The sequence below is a fragment of the Pocillopora damicornis genome, chromosome 4 (assembly GCF_964200805.1).
Source record: "Pocillopora damicornis chromosome 4, jaPocDami1.2, whole genome shotgun sequence".
In the NCBI taxonomy this organism is placed as follows: domain Eukaryota; kingdom Metazoa; phylum Cnidaria; class Anthozoa; order Scleractinia; family Pocilloporidae; genus Pocillopora; species Pocillopora damicornis.
The window spans coordinates 25,543,209-25,567,316 of NC_142673.1; the positions used below are offsets into that span (position 1 = coordinate 25,543,209).

Below are 24,108 nucleotides of genomic sequence, written 5' to 3' on the forward strand. Positions count from 1 at the left end.
CATACAATCTTCGACTGACGAGTATTCTGCAAACTAAAGCGGAAATTACTTTACAATTGAGACTATTTAGCTAACTTTGCTTTCTTGTTAATTCCACATTATAACCTCAAGTTCAATTTTAGGTAGCTGTAGGGGCTAGAAACTAGCTAAACGACCCCTTAAGTAGAAAAGTGACGGGTGGTGCTCTCAGAGCAAGAGAAATTTTCCCCTTGTTTCAGGTTTATCGTGTCATCCGAAGCTCACCTCGCGCGTAAGCCACGCTTCACGCTAGCCTTGCGTTTGTCTCGTGTTTGCCTCCACTCGCCTGAAAACGCAAGTAAATTTTCTCTCATTCTGCAGACTTTTGAGTTACTTTTGGTTGATGTACAAGGAAGGGAAGGAAGAAGGCAAAGCAAAAGGCAAGGAAAAGGTTTTGCGAAGAAATTACATAAAATTCTTGCCGGCAAATAGCAGAAAGATGAAAGCTTCTTCAAAATCGAAATGAGGACGAGCCATTGTTGAGAAAAGATTTTTGCATTCCATATGAAAATCCTGAAGTGCATCCTGCTCCAAAAATTTCCCATGGGATATCTCTGAATCTTTATTGGATCAATATATTTACATCATTTATTTAACTGCCATAAAAAAAATGCTCTTTGAGGGTCATGACGTGTTATTCAATACTTCATGTCCTTGCTTCCCTTAACCAGCGGTCGCTAGATTCCGTGCAGCCACCGTAAATAACAGACACTCAAGAAACAAGTCTGTTGCGTTTCTGTGACAACATAGAACGACATACACGATTTATTGAATGGTGTAAATGAAGAGAATTGGAATTAGCATACATGGAATTGCATGACTTTTTCCTGTTACACGTGCGCAACAATCAAGTCTTGACTGTTGCGACTCAAGTGACTCAAGTCTTGCCAGACGTAAATACATTTTAGCTGACGCTTGGTGCTCTCTTTTCTTCAAATTTTATTCTTTCTTTTCTTTTCTTTTTCGGTAGCTCTATGATCTAAACACGGGAAATATTTCTAGTTCATTGAACGTGGAGTGAACAGCATAGACTGAAAGTTACCTGACTTAAGGAAGAAATGAAACCTTTATTTGCCAAAGTTTTCTGATATAATTTTACAATTGAACTAACTATTTGCTGTTGTTCATCCTTTACCATGTTTACATTTCGCCTCTCGAAGATATTAGGGAGCTTAATCACAAACGTTTTTGAGACGTAGAGAGTACCGGAAGCTAAAATTTATTATTCCTGGTACTCAAGTCTCTTTTATCAAGCCTTTTTATTTTACAATTAATTGTTGGAGAGGTTTAGTTGGATCATTAATCATTACCATTTTTGTAAGTGCTTTGAGATTTCACTGATGTAATGCGCCAGAAATAAGAATTATTTTTATTTTTATTCTTATTGTTGAAGTGGTCGTTAGTGCAGAGGATTACACAGGTGTTAACTTTGATGCGGACTTCTCAGAAACCATACTTTCGTTGGAGACTCGAGAGACTATCTTCAAATAACTTGAGTGAAATTGACATATCTCAAGGCCTGGTTCAGAAGCCTCCCTCTTTGTCTCATTATTTTCTCTGAACATGGCGTTATAAGCGTTTGCCATGACTTCAAACCTGATCATGATTGAATCCAATTCATAGATCTCCTCCTAGCCACATTGAATACAAGATTACTTCGAGGTTATATAGTAAATAAAAAAATTTTCCCTTTTTCTATTGGCACGAGTCAGAGAGAGTAAATATATCAAATCAACGTCAATACCCTTTATTTACAATAACCCTCTACTCTCGGCAGTTTTGGAATGTATTTAGGCTCGTTTTGTTGGTCACATGCTCCAATTTAACGCGTTTTGAATTACAACCACTCTGAGCTACCTGCTGTTGATCGATTCTTCTTTACATAAATTACCGATTTTTTTCTTCGTACTTTTGAGCTCTTGTGTTATTTAATTGAGAACTTTTCTCTGTAAACGCTTGAAATTAGTTATTTTGAAGTTTCAAGATTGGAGCTCACTTGGACAAAGAGTATAGTCGACTTGACTTACAACGCGGATGAAATGGACAAAAGGATGGCCATAGATCATAAATGATTAATCGGAGACAGTTGAAAACACGCAGCCTCATTTATTCACACATGGAATAAACAAAGAGCCTTTGCCTTCCTTTGGCGGCGTAAAGTGGCCACAAAGCGACTTAATTGGACGCACGCGTGAATTAACAAGTCTAAAGGAACTAGGTTGCTAAAGACAAACATGAAAACATGAAATGGGAATACGTCGGCAACGATCTTAGTGATGGCGTTCCATATGAAGACCCTCTTCGGTTGTGTCTCTGCGATTTCATTGATATGCATCGTTTTTTATGGAATGAACAATCTGCCGTCGACAGCTCGCTGTCCTACCGTAGAGCGCAAGTAAGTGATATTACTTCTCATATAGATCTTGCTAGAAATAAAGATATTTCTCCAGATCAAGTCAATTTTGCCCCCCTTTATTCCATCGACAGGAAAGTAATAATATTTTACTATCCCTACAGGTGTTAATCTTTGTCCCAGATTTATCGTGCAGCTGCAGTTCGAAAGCTATATTAGCAGTCATTATAACCTCATTCCAATGTTTTTTCAATGCGATAATTAACTTCCAGGAATTTTGAACGATTGGAAACTTAATTTCGAACGCTGTTGTATTGGGTAAAATTCAGAATATAACGTCGTTAAAAACATTCCGATAATTAATTTTCTACAAATTTACAAGGATACCGCAGAACTACAACTGTTTCAATCTCATTTAATGAAGATGAATTAATATTTAAGCTTCTCAAACCTCTTTGACTTTTGCTCAAAATATAGTCAAACTTTCGGGAACAACAATCGTTAGCAATGGTTAACTCATTTTATAATTACCTCCTTTCCTTTCAATTATTTTATCATTTATTGTAAAAAATCAGGAATTTCTATTTCTGGGATAAAGTCACGTACATGCGTCTCGATATTTACATTTTGAATAAATAGAAATCCTATCGATTGGAAGGTGATTTAAAAATAGGAGAGAGTTTTCTCGGGTCATGCGAACAGGTTCTACACAGGAGTTTATTCTCTTACCTTCACTCTCTCTTGTAAAAAACAGATGATTTTCTTAGCTTAGAAAATAAAATTATTACCATGGATAGTACATTACGTGTCTAAAGAGAAGAGGCTAAAAAGGCAATGATACACTCTGATAAGGAATTACGTGCGATAGATTGCACGAATTAGGTAACAACCAATAAATGAAATATTAACTTTTCTTTCTTGAAATAGGATAACATCCACAAGGAATTTGCAGTTCGAGAGAGCTGACATTCTGTCAGCTGGAGAACGAAAAGCAGACCAAACAGAGTATCGGTTTGTAAATATATTATCACAACCAGAGAACCTTCCAAGCTTGAAGAGTCAAAAGCCGCCAAAACACCAGAAAAAGCAAACATGCTCCCCGACAAATCATGTCCTGTTTCTAAAAACTCACAAAACTGGTAGTAGCACAATCACAAATATTCTTAACCGATATGGAGACAAAAAAAACTTGACTTTTGTGCTACCGAGGCAGAAGCAGCTTTTCACATTCTTGTGGCCAGCAAGATTTCGCGTCTCTTACAGTGCACCTTTGTACAATTTTGGGGCAAATATTCTCTGCAATCACGCGAGGTTTAACAAAAGACCAATGAATTATATATTTCCAAAAGTGCACAGTCGCTACATAACAATACTCAGGGATCCGGTTTCCCAATATGAATCTGTGTTTAATTTCATGCATTTTGCGAAGCCATTGGGTTTTAAGGACGAAGAAGACCCTCTTGGAACGTTTTTAAAATTTCCACCACCGTTTCAAGAGATAAAACCTTTGATGAAAACAACTTTGGCCCTTAATTTAGTGCGCAACCCGATGCTTTTTGATCTTGGTTTGGATTTTCGATACTTCCAAAATGTGACTGCGGTTAAGCGATACATAAATTTCTTGGACATAGAATTTGATCTGGTCATGATTCTAGAACATTTCGATGAGTCCCTGTTGCTTCTAAAACGACTTTTGTGCTGGGAGTTGAAAGATATTTTGTACTTCAAATTGAACGAGCGGCAAGATAAGCAGAAGCAGAAAGTTATAGATAAGGAAGTTAGAGAGGATATAAAGAGCTGGAACAAGGCCGATTTTATGCTGTATCAGTATTTCTATAGAACGTTCTGGAAAAAAGTCAAAGCTCAGGGACCGAGTTTTCAAAAAGAACTCAGGATTTTTAAACGTAGAAAGGAAGCCTTGTCAAGAGCTTGTCTGCAAAAAGGAAACTTCTTGGACGAGGCGTACACTGGAGTTTACGTAAAAGGCTACTCCCTCAAGAAAAACGTCCCCATGAGGAAAAGAAAGCTTTGCGAAAACATGATGAAAAATGAAATTTCGTATGTAAAATACTTCAGAGAGAAGATTAACAATCAAGTGAAGAAAATCGAAGAACCAGACGAGTATCTTGATGATCCTAAGAATGACTGGGAAGTGGCCAGCGATCTGGAACATGATCCTATTCTATCAGGGGTTGGATCAGCCGATGCAGCTCCTGTTGTGCCAAAGCCTGACTCCTTGCAGGGAGGGGAGACAAAGCCATAGAACAAGTTCCATGTGAAGAACAAGTGCAATCTTAGAATTGCAAGTCAAGATTGTTGTAAATATTTTACCACAGCTATGTTACTATTTTTTAAGTTGAGCTTGAGAGGCACGTGGGTTGCGTTGTTCAAAACACAATTAAGCTAACCGTGGGTTAGCCGACGATTTCTGATTTAGTCTTAATTTGTAGCTTTGCAGACAACTTTAATTGTTATGTGTTTCCCTCAGTTGCGTCTTACATCATCCTCTTTTTCGTTCATATCGTCTTTCGGCATTTCAAGATAAATCAATGACAAGAGTTAATCCTTGACCAAACCAAACCTAACTAATAGACGCTTAAGTTCATTCCCTTAATCAGTCAACCCTTCTCAGAAGACGATCTTTTTTTTTTTTTTTTTTTTTTTTTTTAACAGACCATTTGTGGAGCTGCACCTGAGTGCAACATAGTTTCACGACTGACATTGCAGTCCTAAAGGGACTGAATTATGCAGACATTTTAGTGCTTCTTACTTACGGAATTCTGGTAGATAGACGTTTCGACAATTTTTTTTTCTTAATTCTGTACATGTAAGTCAAAAATTTTCCATGTTACCGTTAGTCTATACGCTAAAATATCTCAGACGAGGTCAGAGTTTACCACTCTATTGTTCGTACCACACTTTTTTCCGTCGCCTGTGATCTACCACTGAAGATACTTAAGGGAACACAGAACTTCTCGTTAAATGTTAACCCTTTAACTCCCAAGATCTGATTGTCAATTCTCCCCTCCATCTGCTACATATTTCCCTTTAAATTTGTTACAAGAATTTGGTGTTAGATCAAGATAACAACTTTTACCTGATTTGTTTGAGTATTCTCGTTGACTTTTTGCTGGATAATGTATGAATATTATAGGGAGATGTTAGCTGTACGTTGATAACTTCTGGGAGTTAAAGGGTTAAGTCCGCTTTGAGAGATTACAGTCGTTAAAGTTTATTTTGAAAGAAAAACTTAAAAACTAAACAAGGTTCATTTACTGAAGTATCACTGCTTCCAGTTGCAACTGGGAACCTGCGAACCTATATTCAAATGCACCAGAAACTTCTTTTTTTTCGTTGTTGATTGATGGTAATGTAGGAGGATGCGTTTAACTAAAACCACATACAGGAGAGAAAGAGAGAGAGAGAGAGAGAGAGAGAGAGAGAGAGAGAGAGAGAGAGAGAGAGAGAGAGAGAGAGAGAGAGAGAGAGAGATATTTTTAACAAGTACTTGAACCAGTCTGCTGCTCCTTTCGCTGGCAGCTTTCTCATTTTAAGGAGTAGGTCTTTCTAAGAGGACACGTGATTTTCTAATGTTCAAAACTGAGCATGAGAGCAATGTAGTCAGTTCTAACACGGAAGTTTTAGACTTTCTTTCACGCATTTCTTAAGGAGAGGTACCCAATGGATACAGCTGTTAGTTTTCTTCAGCCGTACATATGTTGTCAATAAGGCGCGATCCACACCACGAATGACAGACCATAAAATTTTATCATCAATAATTGTTGGCTTTCACCGCGATGTGAAACATAAGAATGTTACAGTTTTAATCATTCTACGGCTACATTTTGATAGGAAGCAGCTCTATTTATTTTTTTTCCATGAACTGGTTTCATTCGAGTACCTTTTTAGAAATCGTTCTGGCTCTTAAACGTCGCGTTGATTCCAAATTTTTGTGACCCATCTAGGTTGACATATTTTGTTAATAAGGGTCAGTGCATGCAATCAGTTAACAAACAGAGAAAGCTGTAATTTACCATTGTACACCTCTTATCTGTTTTAAAATAATTTTAGCCATGGTCTTTTCCGGTAAACTGCAGTTTTGGTAGCGGCTGAAAAGAAGCCTAATAAAAAAGTTTTTCTCAGCTTGAAGATTGCATTACAGGGTATCCATTGATATAAATACTTCAAAAGTTTCTTTTTATCCCATTGAAAGCCCTGTTGAGGTATTCCATTCAGCCTCTCTTTCTCCCTTGCCGACGACTAAGTTTAACAAGAGATGAATGAGGTAACACTCCGTCAGTCTACATTTACGATGAAATAAGATAGTTCTTTTCTCAAATTTTCCACTTGTAGGGAATTACAATGGTAACAACCAGAACCTGTTTTTTTCTATAATTTCTGCTTCTTTTCCGGATGGCCATGCGCAAGTTTTCTTTATTTTTTTTCCAGATACTTCTGTCAAACAAATCTAGCCAGTTTAGACTTTGTACGAGCTTCAACCCACAAAATGCGTGACAGTTCTCTTCTCCTTGGTCTGTGCATTGTTCTCATCCCCAAGAAGTGCGTGACACCGAGCGCCGTGATTCCCGCCAAAACGATACCCAGCATTAACCAGCCTCCGATCTGTTAACCAATAAAAACTTAGATCAAACTTACAAACTGAGGTATCAGTAACATTCAAGCACTGTCCCAAGTATTTTGGACCCCGAGTTAATTCGACTGAGTTACGTGGAAAAACCACTATAACAATCACAAAAGAAAACGTTACCAAGGGCCACTACAACTTTGCATCTGAGTAACGGAGAAATTAGCCAATCACTGTACTTAGGGGTTCCAACCCAAAGCCATAGAGGACAGCGTCGGGTTGTATCACTTTTTTGCGTCACTTTCGACAATCGACCAATCGCTTGAATGGTTTGTTCCTAACAAATCTTATTTAGGTGAAAACTTTTGCCCTCGGTGTACAATTTAATTTGAAGCTAACTAAGCTCTTTTAGTCGATAGTAGTTATGTTTTTACCTCATTTCCACTTGTCCAGTTTTGAAGATTTATCATTCATTCATAAGTGCAGCCGAATAAAACATTGACGCCTAATTCGCTTGCTTCAATTAAATACACGTACATGCTGCGTTTGTAAAGACATCTTAGGGTAATGTTGCTTTCACAATTAGAATTTAAAAGCATGAAGGAAAGTTTTTTCCATCATAATGGATTAGAATTTTTTATGTCCGCTGCGGCTTCCTTGTGAACGTTTGTTAAATGTTTTAGCTCTGTATTAGAATTGGTTCTCTCTTGTTCAGATTTGTCTACAAAAGCCGCAGTTTTTCTTCAAGTTTTTTTTTTTTTTACAACGACGAGTGCGAGGAACATGGGCCACAAATTCAATAGGACCCTTGGTTTCATTTTTCAAGTTTTTTGTTTTTACTCCCTAAGGGTTATTCCAAAGACGAAGATTTAGGAGCTCCAGACAAAACAATTTTGTGAATTTTAAACTGATTATATATAACAAAACACAAGAAGAGGAATAAACACTATAGGGGAGGGCAAGCTGATTTGAATTGACGCCCACTCGAAAAGAAACCCAATCCAGGGTTGCCAAATGAACCTATTTTTTGTTGTTGTTTTTTTGTTTTAAAATAACGATCTTTGGATATTCAAAAAATGTTCATATCGGACTTCTTATTTCATTTAATTTGATTCAAAGGAAGAGCTGCCCATTCGAAAGACCAGATAATTTTGTTCAGTTAATAATTAACAATGTTTGAAAACAATGACTTTTTCTCGCCAACTTTGAAGAAAAATAAACATTTTTAGCATGATGAGAGGGTATGAATGAAATAGCAAAGGATTTTTTTATCTACTGATGAAACTCCCATTTGAAAATAATATCTTAAAATAGATATATTCATCTATGATTCACTCTACGAGTCGTTTAAAATTGAAAGAAAAAAGTAATTTACTTCTATGGCTCAGTCCTAATGCAATTTCAATATTCAATACACCCACACAAAATGAACAAACGTTCTTTCGTAGCTATGCTTAAATTTTCCCCTAAATTTGTGGATAGGTGAGGTTTATGAGCATAGGTAGTATCTTAACATTTTTCAACTCCTCTTCGATAGAGGTTTGTAAATGAACTTCGAAGGGAGTACCACAATTTAAAAAAATTATGAATACACTAAATTTCATGCATTATATTTGATATTTTCATTGAATAACATTTCAAGCTGTGCGCTAATTTCTTGTTATACGAGGCATTTCAGGACTAAAAACCACACAATTTAATTTCGCATTTTGTCAGACCCACCTTAAGATAAAATGACGAATATCTATCGACAAATTTTGGACAGTCCTCGTTACGTTCGCGGGAACATCGACGTCTCTTGACCAAACTTGCATTTACAGAATTCCGATTTTCTATCACTGATGTCGGAAAAAAGGTCGTCGTAAAACCAGATATATGTGAATTGTTTGCTTGTTGGCTTTTTCGGATGGTGGAAACATATCTGGTCGTTTTTCTGGATAAAATCTCCGCAGCGTTTGTGGTTTTCGGAGAGGACGTTGACGAGGTTGTAAACGAAATCACGAATTGACTCGAGATAATTAAAAATAGCACTCCAACGTCATACTCTCGATATCCAACACGCATTAATCCCACTGGAAACATTTCAGCTTTTTTCTTTCTTCTCCTTCTTCTGATTTTCACTAGGAATAGGAATATCATTAAGTCTAAGCGAGCATCACCAACTGAATAGAGCGACAGCTGGTAGCTCTTTTACCATAAGCCGATGCTTTGATTGAAGCTCACTCAAAATGCCCTCTCGAAGCGCAATTCCTTTTAATGTTGTTGAGAGGTTGTCGCTTTAGACTGTACAAGCCAGATGTGCTTCCGGGACATTAAATTCAGTCGAATATTCATGTTTTCAAAGGAAATATTTACATTTTTTTTTGACAGATGATAATACACTGGTTGATTTTAGCGTCTGGAGGAGATAAGCACTTTAGTGGCATCCTTTTATCTTAAATGTTCAAAGAGGAATCAGATTTACTTTAGGGAAAAATTTATGAAATCAATTAACGAGACTTTGAAAATTTGACCCTCGGTGTTTTCTTTGGCCATTTCAACCGGCTAGACACGTTTAACTACAAACGTTTCGCTGAAATTCAATTTAATGAAAAAAAATATGCAAGGCTTATTATTTCTGCTCTCCATTCTCTATGATCTATGCTTGTCTGTTTTCGTTTAATTTAAATCAGAGTGGATACTGATTCATGAAAAAGCAGTGGTCCTTCTCTCTGTAATATGTTTTTAACGATTTTGTGTAAATTGAAGTGTAAAATTAGACAAAATAATTATCACTGTGTCGAATATATTTTCTTCAGTTAATAGCTTAAGATCTTGACAGTCGTAAAATAATTAGTAATGGCAAAGCGTAATAAATACCCTACGAGTAAATTCTTTGGAGTCCGTTCATCCCTGCTTAATTTCGAAAATTTTACTTTCTTGTAATAACATGCTGCCTCAGATCTGGAAGACACGTTTGTTCCTTATCTGTCAGCAAATATAGTAACTTCTCTAAAACATTTTTGGTTACACTCTAATGACGTAGAAGGATAAAACCGTACAAAAATTGAAGCATCAGAAAAATATTATCTTTTTTTCGTTATTTTATTGCAGTACACGAGAGGGTCAGTTATGAGAATGATTCGATCCTAACAAGTTTTATTTTAAAACTCATCCTATTACATATCAAATAATTTGTTAATACTGATAATTTGAAAATTATAAAAACATGTAAAAACTATTGTTAAACCAATTCAGTATTCCTTTTTCCTCTTTTTTTAAAAAAATAATAACTGCAAAAGATCTTTCTATACGAGAAAAGCGAATAACTTAGGGTGCGTTTCTTTAAAAAAATCCAAATCCGGATTCTTGAATCCAAAAACGGATTTTGCGTTTCTTTAATAAAATCCGAAAATGGATTTTGAATCTATAGAATCCACACTCCGAGTGGATTCATTAGATCAAATCTAAATCCGGATTTTTAGGATTCATGATCCGTGCGTTTCTTTATTGCACGGATACAAAAAGCAGTACGTTTGGCAAGCGGTCGTCTTCTTAAAATCCGCCACATTCCCGCCATTTTGTTGTAAATATTAGCTGCTGCCGGCCATGGCGAATAAACAAGGTGAGTTTTTTGTGTAGTTTCACCGAAATTTTCCGTCCTGTACGTATTTTTATAAATTTTCCGGATGTTTGATGCGTCTTGGCATCTTTTATTTCTATCTACAGGACAATATTGGACGCACAGTTTATCTGCAGGTGAATATCCAGAATATCAGTGGAACGAAAGCCACGTTCAACCGGGCATTCAACCTTATCTTCCTCAGTTCATGTTTCCACCACCGCAGGCGTCACAGTTCAGCCATGAAACAGTCAGATCAGTATCACCTCAGCCTGGTCCAAGTTTTTCTTCTTTGGAAACAGCTGCAGCCACGTTCAGTCAGTCGCGTGAAGGCACCGAAGGCGAATCGAGAGCTCTTGTACGCTGGTCTAGAGCTGATGTGCTGTTGTTAATTTCCTGCTATGTCGAACGCAGAGAACGATTTAAAGATATAAACAAAAAGAACAAGTCCCTGTGGGAAGAAATCAGCGAAGAATTAAAGAAGAACGGAGTGTTCTTTAATGCCAAGGCGTGTGAGACGAAATTGAAAAATCTGAAGAGAAGTTATGTTGCTTGTGTTGATCTCAACAAAGTCAGCGGAAATGACCGAAAGAAATGCAACTTCTATGACGAACTTCACGAAATATTTTCGAAAGATGATGCCATCGCTCCAAAAACATTGTGCAGCAACATTGATGGTAAACGGAGCAAAGATGCAGTCAAGAGTGTTAAAAATTCCAGTTCCACATTGAGTTCCACAGGTAGTGACACAGAGGAGCCTGTGGTTACAAAAGCAAAGAAAAAGAAGTTACCAGAGCGGAAGAAAAGAGAAGACCTCGTTGGGCTCTTTAAGGAATTTACACAAGACAGGAAAGAGGAAGAAAAGGAAAAGATTAAAAAGTTTGAAAATATGCACAATGAACGCATGGCACTCATCGGCCGATTTTTGAATGTTTTTGAAAAATCATTGAACAAAGAGTAACCTTGATTCCATAATTTTTTATTGTGTTGCAGAACATGGGATTATTTGACCACAAACATGAACATAGATACAGTAAACCTGAGTTTGTTGTCAGTATTGAGTTATCTAAAAGTTTATTATATCATACATGTTAACAGTATTATTGCAAGTTGTATGTTTTTTTTTATCACATACATACAAGGAACTACAACAGCAACATTAGGTGAGAGGGCCTAACTAAACTGGTTTTGATATTATTTATATCCTTTACTTTTTTTAGCCTGATTCTCAGATGCTTCAGATCACTTGTGTCACGCACTTCCTCCTTTCTGTGCGTGACACAAGCAACCTGGACTGTCAGAGTATTAGGCTGTTACATTTGTGTTGAAAGTTTACATTTCAAGCAACACCATAAATGTTTCAGGTAGTATAAAGTGATCCATGTACATGGCTCTACTATTTTCTTATATACTTTTAAAAACAAAAAAAATATTGATATTTATAGCAAAAAGACTATTATACAGTATAAACTTTATGAATGACATACACCACCTATGAAAGAAGTGTTCATGAAAACACCACAGTACAAAAGGTATCAATACATAAACCACTTATAAATGCTAGGTTTATGGGATCAGTCTCATTATCATGTTTCTCTTATCAACTGCTCCTACACCTGGTGGAAAGATGTCATCATCATTGTCATCATTGTCATCATCATCATTAGAGTCATCTAAAAAATCATCGATGTCATCTTCAATAATGCAAATGTTGTGTAAGATGCAAGAGGATACAATAATTTCCGGTATGTCCTCAATTTTGTCAACATCCATCATTGTTTTTAGCTTCCTAAACCTGTTCTTAAAAAGCCCTATGGACCTCTCAACCACCATTCTGGTGGAACTGTGGGCAGTATTGTAACGTCTTTGTTGAGCAGTCAAACGTCCGTTGTCTCGAAATGGGGTTAACAGCCACCTCTTCAAGGGATATGCTGCGTCTCCCAAAATGTGGGAGTTGCCAGGAAAATAATTGTCTGGGTTCACTTCAACTTCTCGGCAGATCGGAGAATTACGAAACACGCGAGCATCGTGTACTGAACCAGGGTAACCACAGAAAACATCGGTTATGAATAAATCCGGGTCACAAATGACTTGTAGTTGGACGGAAAAGAAACCTTTGCGATTTATGTATTGTTCATGATTGTTATGTGGTGCTTTGATTGGTATGTGGGTGCCATCAATAGCCCCCAAAACACCCGGAAAACCCTTTTTCTCTTCAAAGGCCTCCATCACCGCTTGGGCTTTTAGACCAGTTGGAAACTTGATAAACTCATCCATTAAGTTCCTCACTATTGCTTTGCAAACTCGTCTGTAGACTCTGTACGCAGTTGCCCTGCAAACATCGAATCGATCGGCAACAGAGCGTAAACATTCTGGATTCCCAAGAATCCACAGCGTAATAAGGATTTGCTTTCTTAACTCGACCGGTGGTCTTCCTCTATCGCCGGTGTATTGAGGTAAGTCGCCGTGGACCGAAAACAAATGTTCGAGAACTGTAACTGTATGCCGTGGCATGCGGAAGTGACTTCGGAAGTCCTCCGGTATGTAACTAGGTACGGTTATTTCGTAAAAATTCTTTGTGCGAACGTGTTCTTTTCGGACGAGCTGTCCGGCCGCCAAAAGGAATAAAACTGCTTCGTCATCGGCTCCTAAAAGAACCTGTTGTTGTTCAAGGTCATCGGCAAGGACTTCTTCGAACAGTTCAAACATCAAACCAAAACTTTCCGCCATTTTGAAAACTCCCCCCAAAACACGCGAACTGCATGCTGGGGTCGTTACGGCTAATTGAAAAAAAAATCCATTTTCGGATTTTTCGTGTCTTTAAAAATAACGAATCCGCATGATCTCGGATTAAGAATCCAATCTTGGATTTTTTTAAAGAAACGCACCCTTAGTATAGCAAGGGAAGTAACAAAGGCTTCAAATTCCATTTTCCTAGTAAATTATTACGTCACGCATCAATGACGCTATATTGCTTGAATCTACTTGTAATCTACTTTTAGGATGTAATAAATTAAATAGCGACTCGAAGCTTTTAAACATAGCAAATAAATATCTTCTAAATCTCACAATACAAAAAAAAACTGATAATCTTTACTCTTTCTCTCTCTATCATTAAATTTATCGTATTTCATAATTGTTTCTTAATTTCTTTGGATAAGGTTAGCAGAAGAGATAAAAGAGTAACTGAATTAAAAAAAAAGGGCATTTAGTAAACACTACCCAACTAGTCTCCGTACAGCCGTTGTTTAACCTTGTCACACAGACACACGTTGCGTGACGTGATCAAACACTTGAGCTGATGGGAAAGAACAATTACGCGCAGTCACGCAACGGAACAAATGAAAGAACTCTTCCTTTTCTTGGTTCACGTTTGTGACAGATAAGATTTACGATCTCGCTATTCATGTTAGAACAGCTGAGGCTGTGACCGGTTAATAATTTATTAATTTGAAATTATATATTAAATTTGAAATGCTTGCCGAAATCTTTCTATGAAATTTTCGAGTAATTTCGAGTAATAATGAGTTCTAATAAACTCTAGCTGCTGTCATTCTACAGATCAACCATCTAAGACGGATCTTGAAAGTTCCCTATAATCTCTTAAAATCCGGCACGACTGATCATAATGAATTTGAGAAAAAATAGCAACAATGAGAAATACGATGATAATAGCAATACTCTACGACATTAAAAATAGATCTACTCGAAGTATCTTTTGTCCGTCAATTTCACCTCCTGCACGAGTAGACCTTGCACTTATTAGCACGTCTAATATAGCATCATTGTCATGTACAGGATTAACTTATGTGCTGCATCATTCAATAATGGGCTAAAATCAGCAGCTGCCGCTCATACTCGCGGGGCGCTTCTGTCGTTCGTTTTTGTCGCTTTAAGCCTTGCACCTTTTTGGATTTGACTCAGGAGTGCTCCTCGGCCAGAAGTGCTCGGAGGTCTTGGTGCAGCTTTTTCTACAGGCACTGATGGACGTTTTAACCGAGGAGGGGGTGGAACTTCACTTGGGACAGGAGGTGGAGGTGGTTTCGGCGGATAAGTGGCCAGGAACTGAACGGTCGGAACCCTTTTTTCGTCCACAGACGTGCGTTTGGCTTTTGATCTGAAAATAGAAGAACAACAGTTACAACGTGATTTGAAAGTGAGATGAAGGAGAATAATTTTTTCTCATCTATCATCAAACACTTAGTGATGCATGGGACAGGAAAAAGTTTCTCTATTCCTATAGGACACACCACGAGGCTTGCTCCCATTTAAAGTTCACAGTCCTGACTTCAACCTGTGCAGTCCTCTTTCTGGTGGACGACTAAACGGTTAACGCGCTAGACATCAGGTCCAAGTGCTGGGTCATTATGAATTGGGTACTGTAAATGGGTATATATGGGTGCTGGAAAATAACCAGGGGAACCAGATTAAATACTAAGTAGGGGTGGGGGGGGGGGGGAACCTGGCATACTTTTCAGGGGAAGGAGCAACACTCCTCATGACTTCACATCCCAGGAAACGGGATTAGCTCCGGCTAGAAGGGACACTTGGCAGACTCAACCTCTACCATTGTTTATATATCATGGTTTCATAATTATACTTGCTATTTTGTGATACTACAACACCAACCATTCCTGATACACTCATCACATAAGCACGCTGTACGGTGACAGATTAGGAGTTTCGCCAAAATTTGTAGCAAGATAACTTCACTTCAGTCAGTACAACATGTTCCAGCCAAATACATCTACTGTGCATATCAATAAGTCTCTTAACTTCAATGGTAACTCGGCGGTGACAATCACGTATGCTCTAAGACCTAAAGATGCCTCCTTCCTAAGGTCATCAGTAAGACGTTCGCATCTTAAACAGGATTACAATGCATAACTCACTTGGAAGAACTCTTCTCCTTCTTAACTGCTTTGCTGTCGTCTTGTTTTGATTTCCTCGAGGACATTTTTCGTTTCCTTTCAAATGAAGGGGAAAAAAGAAGTCACAAAAACAAAACCAAACAAAATAACAACAACAACTAACTTTGTAAGATATCAAAGTACTCTGTGAGCAAACTCGTGAATTGACACATGATTTTTTGGATTATGTTTAATGTTATCAGGTTTAGGGAATTTTGTGGTTGATTGTCATATCTAGAGTACGAGCAGTAGTTCAGTGTTCGCTAACGTAGCAAAGAAACAAAGTAACGTTGGGATAAGAAGGCATTACAATTGAAATGATCATGCTATTGCATTTGACAAGGGTGGATAATGTCATGTGTTTAAACGTTTATCATTTCTGTTTCTGGTTCAAAAGAAAAGGTTGGAAGTAAATGAGCGTGAAAAGTGAAATTTACTGTCTATCATTGTAAATATTAGAAAATCAAGGCAATACTTTCTTAATGAAAACATTAACGATTCCCTCTTTATCAAATGAGACAAACGGGAAGGAGTTTTGAGTGATATAACTAAAATAAAACCGCCACCGTCATTTTGGATCTCCGCCTGGGTAGATTTTAGTCACGTGCTAGGCAACGTATAATCAATAACAAGATAGAATTTCATTTCAGCCCTATTTATCAATTTTGTGGTGTATAACTTTCGCTTTTCGTGATATGTATTTTGAATCTTTAAATTGTCTTGAAACTTAAAAGAAAATTATTCTTTAAAAAATCACTGGAAATCGGTAGCTAAAATTGTTAGCTTAGGTGTCATTTGATTTTCGTGTTAACTTGTAATTTCGTTAGTCGCCGGCATCTTCCGTTGTTTCTCACAGGAAAAAACACACGATACGAAACATAATGATCGATTTTGTCCTCAATCTCACGCCGTAACAGAAAAAGCTTTTGAACATCTGTAAACTCCGAGCGCTTCGCTGTAAGTGATATTTTCAACGAATGTTCGGATTGTTTTCAAGTTCAAGGATTATAAATTACAATTTTATGAAAAACAAAGGTTATTCTGTTATTTCAGTTTGAATCCTTGCGCCGCTTGTTGAAACTAAAACGAAAAAAAAAATTATTTTAAGATTATCATTGGCTTCTTTGTCACCCCACCACTATTCTTAGCAACAAAGGTCGCAATTTCGTTTGTTTATTGCTCGCCAAAAACTATCAAATGCACTCAAAAGCCTAAAATCGAAAAAAAGTTTACAGGAATCGACCGAGCGAGCGAACGAGTGTCATTCCCCACATCGTATCGACAACTCGCTCTTGCGCATGCGCGCAATTCACGAGTTAAAAATGTAATCATCTTTGAGGTACAGCGAGAATTTTAAGGAAATGCAAGCAAATTGACAAGGGAAGAAGAGGAACCCGCGAGCTATGGAACGAATAAACTTAGGAAAGAAAAAGAAAGGAAAAAAAGGAACAAATGAACGAATAATAAGCTTTTATATCTAAAGACGTTAATTTCTCTTTTAATTCGAGAAGATTTCAATATTAAATAGTTTATTACAATGGCATAAAACTGTTCAATAATTTCAGTTGTACCTTTGTCTTTCTTCGCCATCATTCCTATATAGTTTAAGGAGTTGTTTCACATTTGAACTAAATCGGATCTGAACAAAGAGAAAAGTTCAATTTACAACACTTGGTATTTCAATGTATTTCAATGTGAGAATAAGGCATGTTACAGTGCATGGAAAAAGACGAATGGGAACTAGTCAGACATGAAAAGAGAAAAGAAAATGCCACTCACTGGACCAGGGTTAAACTTTTTAAGTCCACTGACATCACCTCCTTGGAAGAATGAATGAGCTAAAAGCTAAAAAAAGAAAGAAAAATGAAAATTGAAAAAAATCAAATTTAGTATGCAAAGTAATCCTCTATTGTTTTGGTTTTGCTAAATGAAAAAAAAAAAAAAAAAAAAAGAGTTTGTTTGATTGGTCCAAATATCTCTTTATCACACCATCGATAAATAAGATGCAATAAATCACTCCTGTCTTCCCCTGCTTCAGCCTGGTAATATTATTAACTTGGGTTCTCATTGGCTCCTTGCAATATTTAGCTTTCCTTGGATTGGTCACTCTGATTACTTATTGCTAGTTTATCAAACCTCCACCCAAAAGCCCTCTAGTAGTGAGCAATAATTGTGTAAGACATACCCAAACCATTCACCTTTTGAAATGTTTTCCCATGATACGTGTAAGGATCAGCGGTAGCAAAGTATCTCATGAATTAAAATTAGAATTCCCTAGCGTTTTCAGTGCATCTTGCATGCCTGCATCAACAACAGGAGACCATCATGGAACAAGATTCATACTTACCTCATCCAAGGTTGGATACATTTCACTCTCATTAAAGAATAAAAAATTGATAACCTGGAAAAGATTGAAGACAGTGTCATTGGGTTTTCTAAAAGTACATTCATATCATTTCATGAGAATGAAAATTATCTCATCAGTAAAAGGTTCTATCTCTATGCTGGAAAAATTAATTACAAACCTCCACAACTGGGGTGTTTTTAAAGTTTTTTAGCTGTTCTCTCCTTGGTTCTGCTGTGGTCAACTCCCACCCGGCCAGCATTTCATACAGCAAGTGTCCTGTACAGCAAGTATACGAGTAATAGCATTTATAAAGGCGAAAATCATTTTAGAATATAAGAGGGTGGAAGAGGTGTCGGAAGACCGAATAAAGTGCAAACACAACGACCGAACAGAAAAAAAGGAAACACCAGAGGGAACCACCAAGACCCAGAGAACATAAGTTTAAATTGTGTGAAAAGGAGGAAACACTTATTACACAAGTCCTAGCTTTAGTTTTTCGTCGGATTGTCCGAGAAGATAGTGCGAGTTTTCTAAATCAACCAAAACTTCTTAATGAAGCAACAACCATTCAATCTTGGATTACTTTAAATAACCTATTTAAAAATGCCCTTCAATTCATTGGCAAATTGTTAACTTCCACCTTGCAAACTCAGCAAAACACATAAATATCCAGCCTAAAATAAGGTTCTAATCAGTGCTGCTGCACGAGCGGTGAAAACCACAAGACTCGAGACCAGGAGTAAAGCGTGCGTGGGTGCATGGGGTTTGTGAGGGGCCTGAGAACCCTTTCAGAGCTGCTCGTAATCTACTTAATATTAGAGTATACTGAATTCTTCAAGACCAGTAATGTATCCTTACCAAACTGAACAACTTCAATATCATCGTCTCTGTTTTTGATAAGCTTTTTAATGGTAGGATAAAGCCTTGATTTCCAGCCAAACATAGAATTCTCAAAGCCAGAGAGCCTACAAAGAGAAAAGGCAAGTAAACGTTGACTTACTTGACAATGCACGGTCAAGATTTTGATAAATTTGCATGTGCCACTCTAATTTTACACAATACACAGTTCAATGCTTCCCTCTTGCACGTTAACACGTTGGTGTTACCAAAAAAAACCCAACGCTAAGTAAACGAGAAAGTGTACAGACGTGACCGCCTACTGAAGTGCTACAGTACAAGTAGGCAACTTGTACAAAAAAGAGAGATTGTGCAATCAAACATTGACAAAAGTAATTCATTTCAATAATTAACCCTTTAAACCCTGAGAGTGACCAGCATCTAATTTCTCCTTACAGTATCACCTCTGAATCATACATTAAGGTGACGAGAATAAAGGAAATGATCATCAGCGATAGAAGCTTTTGATTGGTAAACAAATTCTCCTTGTCAGTATCTTAGGAATTATATAAAGAACAGTATGGAGAATATGCATACTGATGTTAGGGTGTATGGGGTTAAAAGAACAATGAAGACCTTTGTAATATGATATTATTAATTTTTTTTCCATGGAAAGCTGGAAAGTTTCTGCCTGAAATATCAGGGAATCAGTTTGGAAAATTCATGCCATAATGTACTTGTGAAGAACCTTTGTTGACTTACTTAGCTGTTCCATTGATTATAAAGACATTTCCAGAGTGAACATGACCACATGTTGGGAAGCCTTTATCTCTCAGATAAACCAGCGCCTATTCATAAGTTAAAAGACAACATGTAAAGTAGTAAAACTTGGGAACCAGCCTCAGCAAACAAACACAAAACGGCGCTTTGCAGCAGCCTGACTTTTACCTCTAAGACTTGTCGCCCAAAATTACGAATTTGTGTAAGTGAAAGAGCTTTTCCCCTTGCTTGGTACTTTTCAACCCAAGATGACTGAGGACGAGACTGAAAGCAAAATATAAATTTTAAGTACTAATGATGCATGAATGTGTCTACAAAACTAAACATAGAAAAACCTGACAAATCACTAAGCTAAAAGATAATGAAGGCTCCTTTAACATTTCTCATTAGATGTTGTATTGGGATAAAAACATTTTCTGTTCCCACCTACAGTGTAGTTATTCCCTTTAGCAATCAGCTTTGTATTTTCAAAGTCAACTTGGATATGTAGAGGTTACACTGTCTCCCTTTATTCAAAGTGATGAAGCATGAGCAAACCATCTGCTCCATGAGGGCATAAGGCAAGAGTGAGATAAAAAAAGGGAAAAGCAGGAGGCTGGACAACTTTCCTTTCTTTTCTTCCCCTTCAAGCTTGTCACTTTTTTTGCTCACTTTTGCCCCATGCCCTATGGCAGCTTCCAGTTCCATTATGCTTCTCCTGCTTGTATTGGGGAAAAAAGTAAAGGCAAAAGGTCAACAGAGGGTGGAAAGTTCTTTACCAAATTTGATTTAAAATATAGAACAAACTGAATTCATTAAGATGTGATTTTAAGTTTTGGAGATCAGGGGTGAAGAAGTTTTGAAACATCAAAAAATTAAAGACAAAAAAATTCTTATAAAAATACCATGGCCAAGAATGAGCTTGTTACATCAACCAACTAAACATTAAAAAAATATATGTGCATCATGGTAATAAAGTTACACTGTCTCATTACCCACATACCCCATATATAAGATCTTTTAGTGATCCAGCAGATCTGTAAGGATGGATGAACATCACTAGGTTGTGACTAAATACAAAATCAATATCCATCAATGGAAAGAGGTAGGGAAACTGTTGAAAGAAAGTAACATCCAAAAACATGTTAGCAAAGTAGAAGTGCAAACCTACAAGTCACATGTACAAAGCCGCAGATTGAAGCACATATACGGTATTATGTTAAGTTTATCATGATAATTAAAGTATTGTGGCTGTCCTTTAAAGAACTTCTTTACTGTAACTAGAACTAAAAAGTAATAAATGTTTCTCCTCTGTGGAATCTGAGTTTTCTACTTGGAGGCAAATAAGGTATCATTGATGGAAGTGATCAAAGTTTTTTAGCAGCAAATCAAAGCAACTTCCTTGAATTTTAATTGCCATTGAAAAGCTTGAGATTAAAATGCAATACAGATGAACTCTTAAAAAATTTATATATGATTTGCTTGGCCAGTTGTAACTATACATGGATGCCTTGATTTGAATAAAATACAAACCTGCAACAGCGAGAACAGCTCTTTCAAAGTTTTCTTTGTGGCCTTGGTAAAGTCAATCACAGTTTGTGAGCTCCAAGGTGTCATTGTTAACACTGCATTTATGGCTTGTTTACTGTCCTTTACAAGGAACCATTGTTTATTTACTCTGCTACCTGTGGAATTGTCAAGGATATGAAGGAGTGAAACAGCCATTGGAGACAACTCCACCCTGAACAATCCTTTAAGTACTTAAAGTACTTAAAACTTCCTATGTTGAATACAAGCTGTTAAATTGTATGGCTAGTAAAGTTAACCATATTTTTATTGTTTATCATTTAAACATTGGTCTCTTATTTATCCAATTTCTTTCGGTATTTATCATCCCCAGTATACTAGTACTAACAGTTTTTATAAACTTAATTTACAGAGATGAAAACTCTTCAGTTTCTTACCCATATCTGGTAGATGATCAATAAAACTGTACTTTTTGGAATCCTTTAAATAGTAATAACAGTTCAGCAACACTGCATCTGTAATATCAAGTTTAAAAACTCATTGGCCTTTTTGGATTAAACAGGAAATCATAAACATTAGTTAGTTCCCTAACTTTCACTTAGCAAACATTTTCTACACTGTAATTATACAAATTAAACCTATAAGCTAATACTACACAAAAAAGTAAAAAATATTCTTTATATTGTGGCTGAAATTCCTATAAAATATACCAAAAAAGAATAGTTAAACTAATATATCAACCCTTAAACTTCCAACATTTGATTGTTAATTCTCCCATCTAGATGTTATAAATTCCCTTTTAAATTAGTTGCAAGAATTTGGTGTTAGATCAAGAGAACAACCTCTACCTGATAAGTGTGAGTATTCTCATTACCTGTTCGCTAGACAATGAAAGGATATTACAGGGAGATGTTACATGTTAATCACCTCTGGGAGTTTAAAGGGTTAAAAAGAAATACCACATATAAACAGGCAACACATTTGATCAAAATCTTAGCATAGAAATCTCAATCCATGTCTTTGGTCAGGTTTCACTGCTGCATTTGGCAGGCTGACTTGACTCAAAGTAAACATTATTTTAAAACATTGACATGCATAAAATTTAATCATTTTGTTTCTTATTTTCATAAATTATACACAGTTCTTGTACCTCTTTCTACACTCTTCTGAAGTCTTTTCTCTTCATCCCATTTCTCAATTAATGATCTATCCTCTTCTATGCCAATCTGGCTCACATAGCGATTCCATCTCCTTGAACCATACAAAAATGAACTTATCAGTCACCAAATTACAGACTTATTCATTTGAAGATCCATTGACCAAAACATTTTTCACCCTTTGGTGCATGACTAGTGTGAAGTACAGTCATGTAAATTATTCTGGGGTTTTTAACTTAAAATTCTTAGAAATTTCAAACCGCTTGGCAATGCTAACACTGTCCACTTAATGCAAGTGGTTCTTACAAACTACGCAAACTATACAAATGTAACTTGGTTTTATCAACTGAGCTGATAAATAATGTTAACTGGCCACCAAAAAGAGCTTCTAAAGCTGATGTTTGGAGCATTATCCCTTAGTTAAAGCTCTTCATTAGCCCTTCGGCTTTAAGGTGCTTAAACATCATCATTTGGCTGAGGAATATAATTATTTCTCCACAGCCCTCCAAGCAGTATCTGCTTTGATCACCCATGGTGACCTAAAAAATTTTGGCAAATTAATGTGTAACTGTAATCACCAATTTTCCAACCTGTGTTGAAGTTTTAATTTTTTATGACTTAGTTTGCATGGTCTGAAGTCAAAGAGATATGAGATTTTTTTATAAAATGTTACTTATGCTCCATGACTTTCTCCTTGATTTTTTTCCTTTTATACCAGCCATATATAGGCCATAAAATAACTGGTATGGCCAGCCATCAAGCACATTATAAAGTAATAAACGAATTGCCTTTTTCTTTTTCTGATATCATTTTGCTGGCACCTGAAATTTCAATACAGGCTCCTTTTTTATGATGGTAGGTAACCAGATGACCACTAAATGGGAAAAAAAGAGTTTGGAACCCTGTTTAATGAGAACCATATCCTATCTTATGCTTTAGAGAGCAATTAATGACTATTACAATAACATCAATGTTGGGGTTCAATTTTATCATTGGTGCAAATTTTCTTTTCTTTTGTTTTTAGGTATTGTAATGTATGATAATGAGTTTGAAACAAAGGAATATAAAATTTGAACCAAGGATAAAATTGAACCACAACATCATCAACAATAATAATTACTGAAATAACAATAAAACAATCAAAGAACCAACCTGCGTTTACAGAGAATCCATACTATGATGATTAACAAGAATGCAATGCCAAGAGCAATCAGGATAGGAATCTAAAAAGACAAATTACACCAACAGTCAGCCAATCAATGAGCAGTGTATGATATTTTTCCTGACTGAATTCACTCAGTGGTCTAAAAAACAAATTTTTATGACAGAAGGTGCAGTCTTGTGTTCACAATAACACACAACTGACTGTATTAGAAGCAACACAAAAATTCATAGTCATATGCACTATTTCCCCTTTTTAATTTCAGCTGTTAAAAGTCTCATCACCTTGCTTTGATTTAAACAGCACTTTCCAAATTCTTGATCTCTTTGCTTGTTTGGAAATGTGATCTTTCTTCCGTCATAATTAAATTTTTTCTGTTTCGATTTGCACCATATACTTCTGCAAATATACGCTCGAATTGTTTCATCAATGTGACATTTCTAGTAATGCACAAGAAAAAAATGTGCATTTAATCACTTATTGTTAACGATGCGTCGTTATACCTTAATTTAAGTTTAAAAGCGCCCTTGATTACGAAAATTTTCTTATTGAAAAAATATTTGCATTCATACGCTGATCCATTGTTATTGCTCCTTGTGCAGTACATGTAGTTTCACAAGACGTGCATTAACACGTACCCAAATATGATCTCCTATGTAATCCGCAAACGATCCCATTTCGTAGCCAGGTACTACACTTGTTAACTGAGTCACCCTATAAGTGCATGATTGAGGCCATTTCGTTTTTAAGCAATATAAAGCATAATTCCAGATGAACAAGTTTTAATTGACTTTCATCACAGTCAAAATCCGCCAGGCGTTTGCACGTCATATGAATGTCACGTGCTAGGGA

The 24,108-nt window shown here is 36.5% G+C and overlaps 4 protein-coding genes across 4 annotated transcripts; 2 read left to right on the forward strand and 2 right to left on the reverse strand.

The window, feature by feature from the left end:
• The first annotated feature begins 2,129 nt into the window (after nucleotides 1-2,129).
• On the forward strand, nucleotides 2,130-6,516 carry LOC113683468 (galactosylceramide sulfotransferase). The gene is made up of 2 exons (XM_027200707.2): nucleotides 2,130-2,413; nucleotides 3,299-6,516. Exons 1-2 carry the CDS (start codon nucleotides 2,295-2,297, stop codon nucleotides 4,632-4,634), a joined length of 1,455 nt encoding a protein of 484 aa, XP_027056508.2. The 5' UTR covers nucleotides 2,130-2,294; the 3' UTR covers nucleotides 4,635-6,516.
• LOC113683406 (uncharacterized) lies at nucleotides 6,215-9,270 on the reverse strand. Its single transcript, XM_027200643.2, has 2 exons — nucleotides 8,679-9,270; nucleotides 6,215-6,994 (listed from the first exon to the last, which is right to left on the reverse strand). Exons 1-2 carry the CDS (start codon nucleotides 9,093-9,095, stop codon nucleotides 6,830-6,832), a joined length of 582 nt encoding a protein of 193 aa, XP_027056444.2. The 5' UTR covers nucleotides 9,096-9,270; the 3' UTR covers nucleotides 6,215-6,829.
• Nucleotides 9,271-10,396: 1,126 nt separating this feature from the next.
• On the forward strand, nucleotides 10,397-12,002 carry LOC149047396 (uncharacterized). The gene is made up of 2 exons (XM_089204074.1): nucleotides 10,397-10,560; nucleotides 10,665-12,002. The coding sequence occupies exons 1-2, from the start codon at nucleotides 10,545-10,547 to the stop codon at nucleotides 11,516-11,518; spliced, it is 870 nt and encodes a 289-aa protein (XP_089060200.1). The 5' UTR covers nucleotides 10,397-10,544; the 3' UTR covers nucleotides 11,519-12,002.
• A 1,526-nt stretch (nucleotides 12,003-13,528) lies between these two features.
• LOC113683561 (slowpoke-binding protein) lies at nucleotides 13,529-24,098 on the reverse strand. Its single transcript, XM_089204064.1, has 15 exons — nucleotides 23,895-24,098; nucleotides 23,247-23,317; nucleotides 22,088-22,188; nucleotides 21,375-21,452; nucleotides 20,944-21,095; nucleotides 20,414-20,524; nucleotides 19,600-19,695; nucleotides 19,414-19,499; nucleotides 18,673-18,779; nucleotides 17,993-18,090; nucleotides 17,815-17,868; nucleotides 17,247-17,312; nucleotides 17,039-17,106; nucleotides 15,450-15,524; nucleotides 13,529-14,674 (listed from the first exon to the last, which is right to left on the reverse strand). The coding sequence occupies exons 1-15, from the start codon at nucleotides 23,931-23,933 to the stop codon at nucleotides 14,410-14,412; spliced, it is 1,467 nt and encodes a 488-aa protein (XP_089060190.1). The 5' UTR covers nucleotides 23,934-24,098; the 3' UTR covers nucleotides 13,529-14,409.
• Nucleotides 24,099-24,108: the final 10 nt, after the last annotated feature.